This window comes from Stenella coeruleoalba (assembly GCF_951394435.1).
Source record: "Stenella coeruleoalba genome assembly, chromosome: 5".
Taxonomy (NCBI): domain Eukaryota; kingdom Metazoa; phylum Chordata; class Mammalia; order Artiodactyla; family Delphinidae; genus Stenella; species Stenella coeruleoalba.
Window position 1 is genome coordinate 3,331,535 of NC_137150.1, and position 17,525 is coordinate 3,349,059.

At 45.4% G+C, this 17,525-nt stretch overlaps 1 protein-coding gene across 2 annotated transcripts in view; it reads right to left on the reverse strand.

Moving 5' to 3' along the window:
- Window positions 1–1,124: 1,124 nt before the first annotated feature.
- Window positions 1,125–17,525, reverse strand: part of UBE2E1 (ubiquitin conjugating enzyme E2 E1) — a 76,746-nt gene continuing 60,345 nt past the window's right edge. For both annotated transcript variants that reach the window (XM_079922473.1, XM_079922472.1), the window contains 3 exons: window positions 4,947–5,079; window positions 3,072–3,219; window positions 1,125–2,036 (listed from right to left, as the gene is read on the reverse strand). In XM_079922473.1, the coding sequence (XP_079778599.1) occupies window positions 1,939–2,036; window positions 3,072–3,219; window positions 4,947–5,079 (379 nt within the window). In that variant the 3' untranslated portion in view covers window positions 1,125–1,938. The remainder of the gene's footprint in view (window positions 2,037–3,071; window positions 3,220–4,946; window positions 5,080–17,525) is intronic.

Here is a 17,525-nt window from a genome sequence, read left to right on the forward strand (position 1 = left end):
AAGAAATGTTAAAACGTCTAGTAAATAGCAGTATCTTGAATACTTTTAAGGCGCGGTTCAGTGAATTCAAACTCACTCACTTGGTGGGACTTCCCTGGGGGCGTGGTGGTTAAGAATCCTCCTGCCAATGCAGGGGACACGGGTTCGAGCCCTGGGCCGGGAAGATCCCACATGCCGCGGAGCAACTAGGCCCGTGCGCCACAGCTACCGAGCCTGCACTCTAGAGCCCGTGGGCCACAACTACTGAGCCCACGTTCCACAACTACTGAAGCCCGTGAGCCACAACTACTGAAGGCTGCACACCTAGAGCCCGTGCTCCGCAACAAGAGAAGCCACCGCAGTGAGAAGCCCGCGCACCACAACGAAGAGTAGAGTAGCCCCCGCTCGGCACAGCTAGAGAAAGCCCACGCGCAGCAATGAAGACCCAGTGCGGCCCCCCTCCCACAAAAAAAAAAAAAAGTAAACTCAATTGTCTCAGTTCAGTGAGTGCAAGCCAATAACTACTGTATATAAAGATAGAAAACTAACTTACGTGGCGGCCGCACTAGCCGATTTAGAATTATTTAAAATTTCTCATCATGTTTCTTTGGGTAAAACAATTGTCACTCAGATATGGTCAGGTCATTTCCTGCCTTTTCTCCCGGTGTTGGGCTTCTAGCTTTTTTTTGTTGCTTTTTCTTTCCTTTTTTTTTTTTTTTACATAGATGGATAAATACTTTTACAGTTTTTTAAAAATAATATAATAGATCCTGCAGTTTGCTCGTCTGCTGAATGCAGCCTAGATCCGTTAGTACACAGAGTGACCGCGTTCTTTTTAAATGCGTCATGAGCGTGCAGGTACCTCCGCCCTGGGCCCTGGACGAGCTTCTCTGGAGCAGGTGTGTGCACCTAGGTCCCGCCAGGCTCCCTCCACTGTGGCGGGGGTGTTTCTCCATGAGAGCCCACTTCTCACGCACACACTTACCACCACAGCGCTTCCAAGTTGGAAAATGCTTTGACGAAGATACAGCGGAACTCTGCCTTTGGAAGATCATGAGTTAGATTATCTAACCTTCCCTAAGGCACCTATCTTGCAAGGCTGTTGGATAAATCCAGAGTAACGTACCAATCCTAACATATGTGCTGGGTAGACAACACCAGCGCGCACAGTCTGCATTACTCTAGGCTGTTTGAGTAGCAAAGATCTGTCAAGAAGAAAGAAACTACAAAAAAGGCAAAAGGAAGTAAATGAATACAGCAGCGTTAGGCGGTGGTTTTAATATTGTTTATTAGCACAGTAACAAATGCAGACTTAGGCAGTCCACAACATAGAACCAATCCACTGAGCAACTCCTATTCCACGCCTTACAGTTAACAGCTTAAGGTATTTTACTACAGGTTTTCACGAGTCCTGATTCAACCTCTATCTTTTCACAAGAAAGTAGACTGGCATATAAAATAAAGTACATAACTACTCATATTTCCTATATGGTGTCTTATAGCCATGTGTCCATTGTATATATGAGATGACAGTCTCTAAAAGCTGTTAAGTATCACTGTTCCCCTCCGAGAAGGGAAAACAAATTCCAATTTTTTAAAACAAAAGACTGTAGTCTTGGAAAGACTTTACATAAATGGCCAGGTGTGTAACCTGTACAAATTAAGCTGTTTCAGATTTACAGACTACAAGCAACTGAACCCAAACGTCTGTTCTTCTCTGTACTGCATTTCAGCTCATACTGCAGAACTAATGACGGTTTTAAAAGTTGCTATTACCAATTCTGTCTACTGTAGCAAGATACCTTAAGTTACAACAAAATCTTAGGAAATAAGACTGAATAATATCTGTTATAGAAATACCCTACTCTTCACCAACGCCCACCCTCCCCCACCCCTTCAAAATCATAAGCAGCTCTCTCTGTGACAGACAAAGAATGTAGAGAATTGTGACAACCCAATTTATGTAGCGTATCTCTTGGTCCACTGTCTGGCCATTCTGTCATGTTCTGCTCTGTTGGTCATATACTGAGTGGCAATACTTCCCACCAAGGGGTCGGCTGGAAGAAAAGAATGTACGTTACTTCGAAGAAGGGAAAGGAACATTGTTAAGTTTCAGCAAATAAGCTAGTGACAGCTTGCAAGGAAATGGACAGAGTAGCTGTGATCAAACCACTCCACCATTTGGGATACTTTTCCTCCTGGCCTTTAAAAAACAGCATGGATGCAGGGGGATCCTGATCCAGACAGAGTGGTCTAGCCCCGTCTCCTTAGTTCATTCCGTCTCTCCCCCGACCACCACCCCCACGGGAAGGGTGTTGCTCCTGCGCGTCGGGGCACGGGACGCGCAAGGCCCTAGGCTGCAGTGAACAACACCCAGCTGTGCCCACAGGACCACCTGCTCGATGGCACCACCTGTGACACTGAGCGCTGTGAAGGCCTCAGGGCTACTGCAGGCGAACGCTATTTACCTCTCTACTCTGTTGACCCGCAAAGACCCAAAGCTGCCAGGTCAGAACCTGTACTTCCGATTAAGTACAGTGTTCCTCTGAAACCTAAATAAAATCTTTAGTAATTAAATTTATATTTCTTTATCTAGAAAAAAAGTCTTTAATAAGAGGAAATTAAGGCCCAGACGAAACCACAGTCTGGTAATCACTAAGTGTGCAGCAGAGAAACAACGCCACGTCAGTAAGCAGTTGTGGGCAGGTGCTGAGCAGACCCGCAGGCAGAGGGTGGGTGACAACATTCCCAAGTGTGCGTGCCGTTTCTGCATGGGAAACACGCAAAAAGGGAAAAAAGGTAAAGGGCAGAGAATGAAGATGCAAAAACCTAAGGCAATCTTTTTAAGTCTTCAGTTTATAACACCTTGTTGCTAGAACACGTCAAGTAATGGTGAAGTCCGCTGCATTTTTCACCTAGTAGACTGAACTCTTGATAAGAACTTGCTTTGAAAAGCAATGAGTTTTTGTCCCTTGAAAGCCCATTCAAAAATAAAATCTGAACTTTATCTTTAGAAAATCTTAGTTTACGTGGAAAATAACCATTTTCCAGGTGAGGAGGAATAAAACAAGGTAAAGAATTATTAACCTTACCAGGATTACAGTCTGTAAGAAGTGAGCAGATAGAAAGAAGGACTTTAGAAATGGTTAGTGCTGGACTCCAGTTATCTTTCAATATGTCCAAGCAAATAACTCCTTGACTGTTAATATTACAGTGATAGATTCTTGTCCGAAATGTAACCTAAAAAACAAGACAGTGTTAAATGAAATCTGAACAGCAAACAAACTTTTTACTAAATTGCCTCTTCAATTAAATGGTCCTAATTAAAACTTTTAAAGAAAGAGACATTTGGTCTTTTTAAAAAGTGAACTGTTTTTAAAACAGTTTAACTAAGGCTGCTGATAAGAGATAGGGTAAGAGACTATTTCATGAAATTGAGATTACAAAGTGTTCACTGATACAATCTCAGGGATTTTCAATTTCATTTAAAAAGTAATATCCATCAACAAAAAGCAAGGTAACCTCAGTATTTTTTTTTAAATTGAAGTATAGTTGATTTACAATGCTGTGCTAATCTCTGCACAGCAAAGTGACTCAGTTATACATGTTGTTTTTTTTTTTGCGGTACGCGGGCCTCTCACTGTTGTGGCCTCTCCGGTTGCGGAGCACAGGCTCCGGACGCGCAGGCTCAGCGGCCGTGGCTCACGGGCCCAGCTGCTCCGCGGCATGTGGGATCTTCCCGGACCGGGGCATGAACCCATGCCCTCTGCATCGGCGGGCGGACTCTCAACCACTGGCGCCACCAGGGAAGCCCCACGTTCTTTTTTTAATAGTCTTTTCCATTATGGTTTATCCCAGGAGATCGGATATAGTTCCCTGTATAGTTCTTGAATTCATCTTTAGCAGTTTTAATGTATTAAGTATTTTCCAAACGTTTCCAAGTTTGAACAGCTAATTGTTTGCTGACCTCTTGTGTTAGCTGGTAGTACTACATGGCCTCAAAGCAAGCTTTAGAATCTAATTCAAACAAACACAGTGGGTACATAAAGACAAAGTGCTTAGCAAACAATGATCACACACCTAAAAGGCTGAAAAATATATTGGAAGATGAGGTTTGTTTCTGCTTTTTCTGACCTTTATATATCAGATCTTGCAAGATCATCGTGCCTACCTAAATCAGAGAATTCACTTAAACAGAATCTCCACAGGTAAGGAGCTACAGGTGGGTAAGGACCACAGCAGCAGACGAATCAACAGCCCCACGAACCTGGGTTACTTTGTCTGGTCTCCTACTTTTTATTTGTGAAATACACTGACTCATTCAAAAGTGAAAAAACCCTATCACTTTACCACTTTTTTTTTTTTTTTAAAGTGACAGACTTGCGGTCACCTCTTGGGCTGCAATTGTACCTCTTTCCCTAGCAGTCCACCCCATCCCCGAGAAGAGGTTTTCCTTCCGACTGGGCGAATGAGAATCACAGTGTTGAGTGTTACAGGAGACAGTGACTGAGCTACCCCTGCCCATCCTAGACGAGAAAGCGCAAGCTTGGGGCAGGATCTGAACAAGACCAGAAGATGACAAGGAGCGGAATCCAAGGCTTGTCTGGTAGGAGATTCTCTAACTGCTTTAGTGCGTGGATATTCTGACACCATTTTTATCTGTTCAGAAACTTTTTCTGTTGAGTGGGAAATAGAGGATTATTTATAGGCTGCTGACTGTGTTACTATAAATATTAGCAGGATTTTAAGCCCCACCAAAACAAAGCACGTACTCTTAGAAATGGTCTTTGCCAAAAGAGGCAAAGTCAACCCAAAGAAGTGTTTTGTGTATGTTCAAGTGTACTTAGAGATTTGTCAAGATATAACAGAAATCTATTTCTTTGCGATTAACAACTCAGTTTTAAAAGCCTGAATAACCTTTCACGGGAGTATGTAAATTTTAGCATAAATCAGGGGGAGTTTCTTACCTTTGGAGGCTTGAAGGGATATTCTGGTGTGAAAGTGATATCAAGGAAGAATACACCACCCTCATACACGGACCCTGGAGGCCCTAGGATGGTTGATCTCCATTCATAGATGTTATCGCCTTTGGGACCAGCGCTGTGAAATAATACACCAGAAGGTGAGTAGATGGCGGGGCATCCCCACGTTTACAGTGTGTCCCCAAAGGGGGAAAGGTCGCCTCTCCTTCCTTTTTGTTTGGTGTGTGGATTCTCTCCACAAAACACAGGTATTTTTCAGACAGGCCTCTGATGCAGGCCTCCAACAAGCCCTAGGTCAAGTATATGGTAAAAAAGGACGCTGAAACCAGTCTATGCCCGCTTAACTGTGAAGAAGCAATAAACCCCTCACTTCTCAAACCCTCTCCTTGATACATCATAAGAAAATGTAAACGATACTTTACAAAAAGAGAAACGCCTCTCAGCACACCAGAACTCATTAAATTAGTGACAAAGTTTTGCTCACGGCTACATCATCTTTGAGGACCATTTTAAGCACCAAAGCTTCCTTTCTGACCCTCTGCCTGGGGCTCTTCCTCCTTGTCCTTGTTTCTCCATAATCTTACCCTAAAAGGAGTCCAATAGATTGCAGTTCTCTTTACAGCAGAAACCATGCTGGGTGGGGCAGGAGGGGGACAAAGGATCCAGTTACCAGTCATTCAGTTTTCACTTCTGCACACATTAGATTCCACAATCAGGTTCTCTCTCTACACGTTAAGCTACCCTCACCCGTGAGATCAGCGCTTTTCACGCGTAGCCACAGCACTGTGTCGGCTCACAGAGTGCTCTGTAGTCAAGCGTATTAATAAACAAAAATACAAGCAAGACCTCCGAGGGCTAGCTAACACATCTGTCCACACAAGTAAGCGTAAAGCCCCGCTACCGAGAGAGAAGACGCAAGTCTGGGCGACGGTCTCGGTGCCGATGCAGACAGACCTGCCCACAGCGCAGGGTAACGGGTAACGGCGTGGATGGCTTCGCTGACACGGCTTCACTTGAGACGCTCAAGCCTAACTATTAACAGCCGCTTCGAGGACAGCAGTGTGTTTTGGCCAAACAACAAAAGGTCTTCGCTTGGAGAGGCTTGTAGATCCCAGTGGATACACAGCATAATTTCTACAGAGCAGGCAAGGCTCTTTTCAACTAACGTATGGTGTGAACTGGATCCACTCCCCACACACTCACGGACGGCCCATGCCCGACAGAGATGCTATATGCCAAGGTTCCCTAACGCACAAGACAAGAACTGCTTGCCTTCAACATGCCCGCTGCTAACTGGTTAGAGATGGGGTTCAAGTCCTTCTAAGAGAAAGAGGAGATGAACAGGAAGGGAGAGGGGGGAAAAAAGATAAAGAGAAAACCTACCTGTGGCCCTATACTTTCCTCAAACCCACCAGAGATTTTTTTCTTTCAACCTGAAATTTGGAGCGGGAGAAACAACAGCAACATAGGTTAGGGGAATGAGCTTGTAAAAGAGAACCCGAAGAAAACAGGTTCGGGGGGAAAACATGCTGTGGCAAAAAAGGAGGGAGAAGATACAGACAAAGGATAGGGGCCAATGGGGAGGGTTAGGGCCCAAACTGGTCAAGAGGTAGAAATCGTTCAGACACTCACTGAGCACTTGCTGGCTGTGTGACCCCGAGCAAGTTACTCAGCTTAGAGCACCCACCTCACAGGAATGTTCTGAGAACTAAAATACTGATAATATGGGGGGGGGGGCATGACTATCTCTGCAGAACAACAGGCCCACAGTAATCTCCCATTAAATGGCAGCTGTCACCTCCGTTTCCAGTTATCTGATTATTCCCACTGGCTCAAATACTATGGTCCCTGAATATATCCTTGTGATTGATGGGTATTCCCAACAACTATTAAAAACCTGTTTTACACTGGACAGATATGGGAAGAGAGCTCGTTTAATTAACACTGTCTCTAATATTAAGTCACACGTATATGCAGACACCAATCTCCGAGTTTAAAAAAAAAAAGACGACTCCCCGACTTCCGATTCTGCATGACATCTGACCACAGTTCTCAGAAGGTGCAAGGTAGGGAGCGCTCTTAACCCACCCTCTCCCTCTAAAAACATGCAGTAACCCCTCCAAGTGAAAGGATGCAACTCTGATTGCTGCTGCTTCACAGCCTGAGATGAGAACTGGTCCTTGGCCATCTGAAGTTTGCTGACCTGCTTATATGTCTGCATCCAGCATATGTACTTGAACAGAAAGTCCACAAGCCATGGCTGATGCAGCTATGATACCTGATTACCAGACTGGAGTTAACTGAAAAGTGGACTGAGCAGATGAAGATGACACTGACACAGAGGCTGCGGATAAAAAGACACACTATTCTCTCTTATCCAACTAGATAAGAACTCACGGCATCTAAGACTTAAAGGCAAGAGGCTATCGTTTAGTGTGTACCCCTCTTCTTACAGACAGGAACCAAGGCCAAGAGCAGAAGCTAGGCCACCCAGAACACTAGCGCATCAGCAGCCATGCTGTTTTCCCCGTCAGCCTGGTGACGCTGGGAGACCCAGAAAAAAGTAACAGTAAAGTCAGTCCAACCCTGGCGGGGACATGTTCGCAGAGGCCCAATTCCGCCGGCCCCTTAGTACAGAAAAAACGATAAAAGAAGAACAAAGGTCTAACAACATGCCACTACAAGCAGATTTTATGACTACAGAAATTTCATCATCAAAATAATCTATGGAACTTTAAAAATTACAGATTCCTGACCTTTAAGCCCAGGCCTCCTGAGCTTAAACCCGAGAATCTACATGTTTAAAAAGCTCCTCTGGGGACCTCTGAGCAGGTGGTCTGCATTTGGGACCCCCTTGTACAGGTGACTGGGAGTAGGACGACAGGCTGAGAACGCGAGCTTTAACATTTCACGCTTGTCACCTGTGATACAGCTAGAAATCCAAATCAGGATCGCTACTTGTCTGTAATCAGCTTTCAGTTCAGCTGTGAACCTTCTGGAAAGTTCAGAAAAAAGTATGGAGAAAGAGAGTTCAAGAATCAAGCACACAACATAAGCTTCAAAAAAGTGGAGAATGAAGGTGGGTTATAGTAAGAAAAGTCATGAGTGAAGTAATACCCAATGTAGTTGAAATGCTAAAGCTCTGCAAGAGATTCCACAGCACAGATCCCTAACCTGTGGGTCCTCAACCAGGAGGCTTGGAAGTTACCGTGAGGGATCTGAGAACCCACCGAAAAGACCAAGCAACGCTGCCTGAATAAAAGCTTCAGCTATTCAGAGGCTGTTATTGGATGAATCCACGTAGCTTTTTGTCTTATGCATTTTCTTAATCACAGAATAAAACAAAAATTATGATATGGGGCCTGCAAAACTTTTGCTTTTTTTTTTCTTCCTTCCAATTCTCACTGGAAAAGTTGGGCTCTACTTGTCCAGAAGGTGAGTAGACAGACCCATGGCAGGGGGCGGGGGGCACGGGAGGGGGCGAGGGCACAAGTCCCTGGCTCTCAGAAGGCCACTGTCAGGGAGAAGCTACGTGAGGCTGTTCCGGGGGGAGTGTGTCCAAGCACCCCACCCCTTCCTCCATAAAGTGACCGGCTGGACCCCTCAGGTCAGCACATGCCTCCCCCTGCCTTCCAACCCCCTCCCTGTAACAGAAGATACTTCTGGTTTCACAACAAGAAACGTAACTCCAATTTTAAATACCAGTTGAAGTATTCTAATCAGTCTAAGTGATTAGAAGGGATGGAAACTTCTGAATTGGGAGATGTGGGGACTGAATTTAAGGCATTAAGGGAAAGATGGGAACAACAACAAAAAATACACATCCCTGTTTGGAGACAGTGAAACCCAACTGTGACTGGAATCTCTGCAGGCAGCTGAGACTGAGAAGGGAAAACGAGCCCATGCCTTTGCCTTCCAGATTCTGTTAAACAGGGACATAACGTTTATCTGCAACACAAACATTTTTCAAAAGAATTCCCTGGCGGTCCAGAGGTTAGGACTCCGCGCTTTCACTGCCGAGGGTCGGGGTTCAATCCCTGGTCGCGGAACAGCCAAGGGGAAAAAAAAAAAAAGTGTAACACACAGAACTCTTATACAAGGCAAAAAGAAAGAACTGTGCCCTTAATTCTGTTTTTTCCCTTCTGGTCAAAATAAATACAGCCGCAGTAAACATTTTAAGAAAATTGATAGTAACTTCTACTTTTGACACAGTATTTTCTTATTTCTGTAGTGGTTTCTGATGCCCTACGGACCCATCAACAGTGGGAGCGGGGGTCGTATGAAGCCCGCCGGCTGGCAGGCACTCACCGTGGTCCAGGCCTCCCACCTTCGAGGGCCTCCCGGCAGTGAGCGCTGGGAAGGGCCGCTAAACGCTGCAGCTCTCCTGTCTCCCAGATACTCTCTGGGGAGCTACAGGAAGCACAGAGCTGCTGACGGGTGTAACTAACGCTTAGCACATATGGTCCTAAATAGAATCTGAACAGTATAAAAAGTAATTAACAAGTCATTTAAGGTATCATCCAAAGAAATTAATAAAACCAACTCTTAAAAACTGTCATTAGAGCAGTCTAACTACTGGCATCTAAATGTGCCCTCTGGACCGACTTCTCCAAGAAAACTGCACAAGCCAACGTTTAAGCTTCGTTGTGTTTTGTCTTAAAATCATGCTTTTCTCCATCCTCCCCCATTCCCATCCTCAGTATTAGTTTATTAAAGACTTAGCTTCCATTTCAACTGTTAGAAACCAAAATTGCACTTCAGTTTTCAAAAGGTATCACCGATTTCTTATAAAGAATATCCTGAAAGCAAGGCAAAAATTATAATCGATTTTAAGAAATGGTATTTCTACCTGATCAATTTTTTAATTGTTATTGGGAGAGATGACCCTTGCTTACAAACATAGAAAACCCTAACTCAGATGTTCTTTTAGGCATAATCCTGAAAGACGACTTAGTTATCTAGTCTCACACCCCAGAAAAAAGCGAGGGATGAGAGGTCCGGAGACAGAAAGATAAGAAACACGCCGCACGCGAGCGTGTGGACTGCAGCAGCAGGCCGGGAGCGTGTGCCGGCGCGCCCCGAGAAAGGGGAGGGGCTTAGGACCAGCTGGTTAGCAGCTCGGTTCTTCCCACCTAAACATCCCAAGGAATCCCTGCTATTATCCCGCAGTACAATGAGTAACGTTTCATGAAAATAAAGAACTGGCACTTGGAGTACCCAACGATAGTCCCCAGGAAACGGGATGCGGCAGAGACTGTGGACTGGCTAGTCCATGTGTCTTTCCTCCTCTTCTCTGTAGGAGCGACATGATAAAGCAAAACTAGTTGCTTATGTAAAGTGCATCACGCACGTCACAAAATCCCCCAATTGCCCCATTTCAACAGCAGCCTTAGAGCAGTGGTTCCCCACGGCGGGGGGGTGATGCTGCCTCCGAGGCAGTTTTGGATGTCCCAACAGGACAGGGCGCGGGGGGCGCTACTGGCACCTTGTGGGTACATGCTAGGTGCTGCTCAACATACTACGATGCCCTGGAGAGCCCCCGCAATAGAGAATTCTCTTGGCCAAAAGGTCAACAGCGCCAAGGCTGAGAGTCCTGCCTTAGAGAAAATGTGCCCAAAATCAGACAGGAAAGAGAAGAGCTTCAGCTCGAACCCCTACTGCCAGACTCCAGCGCCCACCCTCTGGTCTCTGTCCCACTGCTCAGTGCCCGGTACAGAAAAAACATTCAACACATACGGCTGTCATTATTATAAGTTAGGTTTGCGGGACTTCCCTGGTGGTTAGGATTCGGCGCTTTCATTGCCGTGGCCCAGGTTCCATCCCTGGTCGGGGGAACTGAGATCCCCAAAGGCAAAGGCAGGCGTAGCTCGGCCAAAACAAAACAAAACCAAAAACGTTAGATTTGCACGTGTTCTAGTGTTCTACAGACCCTTGCTACTCAAAATGTGGTCCCTGAATAAAGCAACACCAGCATCCCCTGGGTGTTTGTTAGAAATGCAGACTCCACCCCAGACCTAAGGCATCAGAATTTGCATTTTAACAAAGACTCCAAATGATGCCTAACCGCATTAAAGCTTGAGAAGCCAGCTATGGAGAAACTAAGTGGCAATGGACAGCAGCTCTCCTTTCCAATCTTCTAGACTCAGATGACCATTTATTTGTATTATCTAGCTCTCTCCTTGTCCGTCTGTAATTCTCTGCAGTAAGAAACAAGTATTAACCCTGGTGATGCCTTGCTCTGTTAAGACTGTAAAATCGATACCGTACACACAGAACTCAGAAAATGCTTATAGGAAGAGATCCACAATCACATCTACGCTCCCTACCACAAAGCATACTACTCAAAATCCATTCTTAATTTACTCTCCTTTTCCTGAGAAATTCAAGAAGAATACGATAAAATAGCATGAATCTATTTTATCAGTTTACCAGAGGGAATCCTCATCTCCCACAACCACCTCTCAACAGACAGATGCTCTAGGGAATGAAAGCCGCCTTCTCCGTGAGATCTGCTTAACACACCCAGAGGAATTTTATAAAAACAAAACCAAAAACTGTGTTGTCCTGGGCATATCTTCGTAAAACAGTAACCACGTAACCTAGAAGCGAGTGGCAGAAGGAACGTGAAAGATCAGCAGATCTCACTCAAGCGATCAGCAGGCTAGTGACACGGCCTGGGCAGCGCTGTGAAGAACTGGGGCACTCCCCTGTGCATCCTTCCTGGTAGCTCTGAGAGGCCTCCTCACACGAGCACAAGGCAGGGCTGCGTCGCACACACCGTTCTGGCTACTGTCCCTCATAAAGAACTTCTAGGCCAAGGGCCAACCTAAAGTACTCCCCAGAAAAGCTGGTGCCCACGTGGGTAAGAACTCACATCAGTGGTATCCTGTGTGTCTAGGCAGTTACTCTGGAAGAGAGTGGGTCCAAATAGGGGGTACATTTTCCTACGTATGGGAGGGAAACGAACTCAAGCTCAGGATCGAAAACAACACGATCCACGTCCCCCAGGAAGCCTTCCCACAAGGCCCCCCGAAGTCCTGTTCTCACGAGAACAGGTTTGTCTGTGGGTGATTTACAGACCGCCACAGCTATGTGGGTGCACGACCTCTCTTATGTCAGATGGTAAGTCTCTAGAGATTAGTCATTTCCCACACAGACTACAGGTCTGTAGGCCTGATAGTGATTAACAGTGTTTAATTAGCTGGTCAAAATACGTACCACTGTCTAGGGTTATATGACAACGTTTCCAAATTAGGTGAAATATCAAAACACCACGAAAGCTCAATCCTGCCCAGCTAGCCGTTCAATTATAGTTTTATCTTACACAACTGCTTTAGAAAAAAGCCACAGGGCCTTCTGTAAATTCACATTCCAATATTGAAAAAAAATCAGATGCACATAAAGACACAATTTTTAAAAGAAAATTAGTTAAAACTAGTTTCAAGATAATTTGAAAGACACCCCCTTAGGGATAGTGAAAGAATTGCAGACCTAAAAAACCATGGCCCTCAGGGGTTCCTTACTCCCAACGAGCGACGGCTGAGTAATGAGAGTTTTTAGTTAACTGAGCCAAGAATCGTGCTTTAACTTCTGAACTACTGGGTATAGAGTGCGGGGTAGGTAGCGAGCAAGTGAAATGATAAACTAGTCCCAAGTCAAGGGACTAGAACATCAGACTGGGGAGGCGGGGAGAACGACACAGGAAAGAGTGCAGAGAACTGAAAGATCAGCACGCCCCGTGCCTCACAAGCCACGTTCCTACACCACGTTAAACAGGTGCTATTCAGGATTCAAGTGCATCAGCCTAGAGCTCTTTTCTGCAGGAGCCACACAAGCCTGACTTAGAACAATTCTAATTTGGTGTTTTTCCCCAGAGAGGTAAGAGAAATGGTCAGAGCAGGTCAAGTTCTAAGGCTCTTACTCCTCTATCGCCACTAAAAGAAGCCTTAGAGTCACGTGGCTGAGTCCTGAGTTTTCAGGTGCAGTGCTTACATCAGCATATACTGATGTAAAACTGCTGAGTACCGCTGACCCCTGAACAACACGAGCTTTAACTGTGAGGGTCCACTTATGTGTGTATTTTTTTCAATCAATATATTAAAAAATCTGGGGGGATTTGCGACAATTTGAAAAAACTCGCAGCCGAACTGCATAGCCTAGAAATATCGAAAAAATTAAGGACAAATTAGGTATGTCACGAAGGCATAAAATAAATGTATATACACATACAACACACAAAATATGTGTTGATCGACGTCGATGTTATTGGTAAGGCTTCCCAGTCACCAGCAGGCTATTAGTAGTTGAGTTCTGGGGGGAGTCGAACGTTATACTTGGGACCCCCCAACCACTGCGTTGTTCAAGGGGCAACTGTAAACAGAAATCAGTTATTAGTCTGGCTCTTACACTCATCAGTCCACAGGGTCTACTAAGCACAACCAGCTCACCTGTCAGGATGGTGACTGTATTGTGGGTAAATGAGAGGCAGTTGGGGGGAAAGAGAGCCTCTCATTTAGACTTCTGGGGGGATAAGGCACACTTGTTAACACCTGTACCCTCCACACCTTAGCGCTGATGCTCAAGTGCAATAGTGCCACAAGGAAGAGCTATTTAAAGGACACCAAAATTCTCAACAAAGAACTTACCAGGTTCCACTCAATTCCAAGAAAAGATTCTGGAACACATCTTTGGCTACAGAGCTCTCTCATAAAGGTTTCCTATCCACTCACACTCATCACCTTCTGTGCAGGCTCCACTCTGCAGCTGCTGGCCACCTCCGACTGCAGGTGGGCAAGCAGGGGACGGCCTCACAGTGGGAAACGTGGGCAGTGGCATTAAGTGGAAGTGCTCACACAACGAGGCTCACCATCCGCCAGAGACAGACCTGCCTGAACTACCCTGCTGCAGGGGATTTTGGGGGGTCGCTTATTACGTGGTGTGAATTATGTAATTATTTTATTGTCTGATACAGCTTTTATTTAATAATAATTTTAAATTTTTACTGTCCTTTAAAGTGTTCCACTTTGGAGGTGACATGGTTAATCAACGTATGAGGGGATCTCAGACCACATTCCTGCACTGGCCCATCAGCTTGGAGCAGACTCCCCCGCGGTCTCCTACTTCTAGCAATCTTGCCGCTGGGTCTCCATCCTCAACCTGCACCCTTTTTCCGGGACTTTGAGTACAACACCCCAAGCAGGTGTTCCCCATCCTAGGTCCAGGCCCTACCTCTTCCCTCAGCACAGAACCCAGGTGGGTTTGGAGGGTAAAACGCCTTCAGCTCAAGCTGGCGTTGACATCATCAGGCAAAATGACTAGATCGGCAGTTTCCCCGAGACCCCTTCAACAGGCCCACAGGGCACGACTACTTTCCTAATTCTAACACGATTGGCCTTTTTTCCCTCTCTATCTCTCCCATTTGCACCGTGAAGTTTTCCTGAGACTACACGAGGGGTGATATGGGGACAGTCTGAATGCAGAAGCAGATAGGGTAATCCAGCTGTTTTCTCAAGTCAGACATTAAAGCAATTTGCAAATATATAAAACACTGTCACTCTTCTAGGTTTTTTTAGATTTGGAAAATAGAGTTATATGTGAACCTGTCTTTTATGATTTTTAAATGAACTATTAATATTTTTAATGTTTCAGCTATAATTTTGAATGCAGTAAAAATCCATAATTATTAACCACATAAACAAGAGCTTTGTTGCTGTTCGTAATAATTTTTTAAGAACGTAACGGGGTCCTGAAACTTTTTAAAAAGTTTGAGAACTGTTGGGTAGATTATTTTAAAATAATATTAGCACAATTGGCTAACCACTAAAATAAGTGTTTGACTCTTACTCCCATCAGATATTTAAAAAACAAAACAAAACAGAAAACACCCGAAGAGCTTTCAACAGGAACTAGAAAGCAATGTGAGCGAGGAGTCTGCTATTGGGGCTGGGGACCTCTCAACCTGCCGCCCTGCACAGAGGCCGCCAGCGTCTCACGCACGGCCTCCTGCCTCGCCGTTCCGGCTCCGGTCCGCTCCCAGCTGCCCGTCTGCGACTTGGTGCCTAAAAGCGGCCCGCCCGGGGCCAGCAGGCAGGAGTGCAGCTGAGTAACCACCTGAGGCACTTGTGCAACACAGTCCCCCCATCCTCTGACACCGCTCCCAGCGGCGGAGTCCAATTCCCCTCCCTCTGAATAGGGCCGGTCAGAGTGACAGCTAAGTGGCACAGCGAGACTCCCCAGGCTGGGTCCTTTCTTTCGGTGGTGAGACCCCCCTCCGCCGCAGCTGTCTGGCACTCTCTCTGTGCACCTAGGAAAACCTGAACTACCGGGCACCTGAACACTGGGGACGCTGTGGACAAAGCGCAGCAAGCGCGGGAGGCCTGGGCAGGCTCGGCGTCCCAGCCCTCAGGCCCGAGCCTCCGCAGCCCGGCCGACAGCCGTCAGGAAGCCTGCAGACGCCTGCGAGCTGCAGCTACACATGCTGGTAGCTGTTTCACAGGGTTTAGTTTGCGATGTTCTCGTAAGGCAGGAATAAACTACTGAACACTTCTCAAGAGCAGCCTCAGCCATCGGCGGAGTGCTGGCAAGTAGGCGTTCGTCCTTCCGTCTCACTCCCCACCTCTACCTTTGTTCCTTACACTACAAAAACGACTTGTGCTCGAATTCTCATCTCAAGAGTCTCCTTCGGCGGGAACCAAGGCTGAGACACCAATGAAGCTACACACACACGCCGGGAAAGATGAACATATGTGACTACACAAAAACCGAAGACCCTTAAGAGAAAGATGTCATCAACAGTTTATCAAAGGCTGGGGTACGTGATCGAGGGTTAATATCCTGACTTTGGGAAAACGTTGAACATACTAACAGCAATGGATGAAAGTACACAGGCATTTCTCAAAAGAAACCCATATGGCCAATAAACAAACTGTCAATCTTGCTTAGACTCAAAGAAATGCAAATTAAACATGAGACACATTTTACCTCTAAGGACTGGCAAAAATTTAAAACACTGAAAACCTTCCGTGTTAACTGTATGAGGAAACAGGCGCTCACTTCCACTGTTTGTGGGACAGTAAATTAGCAGCTCTTTTAGACTGTGATTAGGTATAAGATATTCAAATATAAATCCAGTACACCCTTTGACACAGAGATTCTGCTTCTCAGAACTTAACCTAAGGAAATAACTGGACACGTGCACATGGCTATAGTATTAGGATATTTATAAGAACCTTATGTATGATAAAAAAAAATTTGGAACGAGCTGAATTATCACTAGAAGATAGGTTAAATAAATCGTGGTAAAGCATATAATGGTACACTCTACAGCTCTTAAATGAGATGAAGTATGCATCCTGAACAGGGTTTAAAGAAATCCATAATGTACATAACTGAAAAAGCAGGTTCCATAACAGTATGTAAAGCAATCTCATTTTTTATAAGACATACCACACAACCAAACTGTTAACAGTGATTCCACCTGCAGGATGAGAGACGGGGGGTTTATTTTCTCCTTTAAACAGATCTAAATTACTGGGATTTTTAAAAACGATCATCTTTAACTTTCATGATTACAGTGTTACTGTTCTACAAAGGGTAGAAGAAGAAATGGAATCTAACCCACCTAGTAACAGAGAAGGCAAGTTAACTGTGGTTACCCTGGGGTAAACAGGGCTTCTGAGGAGAAAGCGAGACCTTTAAGGGTTTAGGGGATGGGGGTCCTCCATCTGGGCTACTGAGGCCCAGTTTTCAAAGTCTGTGGTTTAGAACAGAGTCGTGGAGAGGAGACTTCAGACGAATTCACTCCTGCTCTTCAGAGCCCAAGGACATTTTCCACAGGGACCCACTGACTTACTGCACCTTCGGGTGAATATGTAAAATAGCCTTTCACAGGCAATGACTGTGAGCGCTCCTGCTCCAACTTACAGCCCTATGACAGAGGCTTCCCCTGACCTTCAGCTCGGAGACCGACGGGCGCCGCCAGCCTGTCCTCCTCCCTCCTCCCTTCAACTCAGGGGCTCCCTCCTAGCCTCTCCTCTGCACCGCGCCCCCAACCAGGAGCTGAGAGACTAGTTCAGCGAGAGATTACAAACCCCCCAGCAGTGTAAACCAAAGCAGCTCACATACACACCAACAGCAGGAAGCAAACACTTTTCAGATCAAGGCAGGGGGATCTGATAGACCACTCAGCATACACATTACCACATACCAACTGTTAGCTAAGATGATCTGTTCAATTTACCTAAATATCTATCTAAGTACTCAGTTTACCTGAAGAGTCAAAACATGAAAGACTCTGAAGTGGGTGGATTTAACTGTATGCAAAGTACTCCTCAATAAAGTAGACAGAAATTTATCCAAGTATAATAAGCAAAATAATGTTTGAATTCAATTCTCCAGAATTTATTAGGTATCGGTTTGTTCTAACCTAATATATGCACATTTAAAATTCCACTCCAAGAACCAACATAAATCAAAAGCAGAAAAACACCCAACATTTGCAGAGAAACATTATCATTTCCACAATTCTTTCATAAACTTTGACGTTTTCAATGTTTACCCAAACCT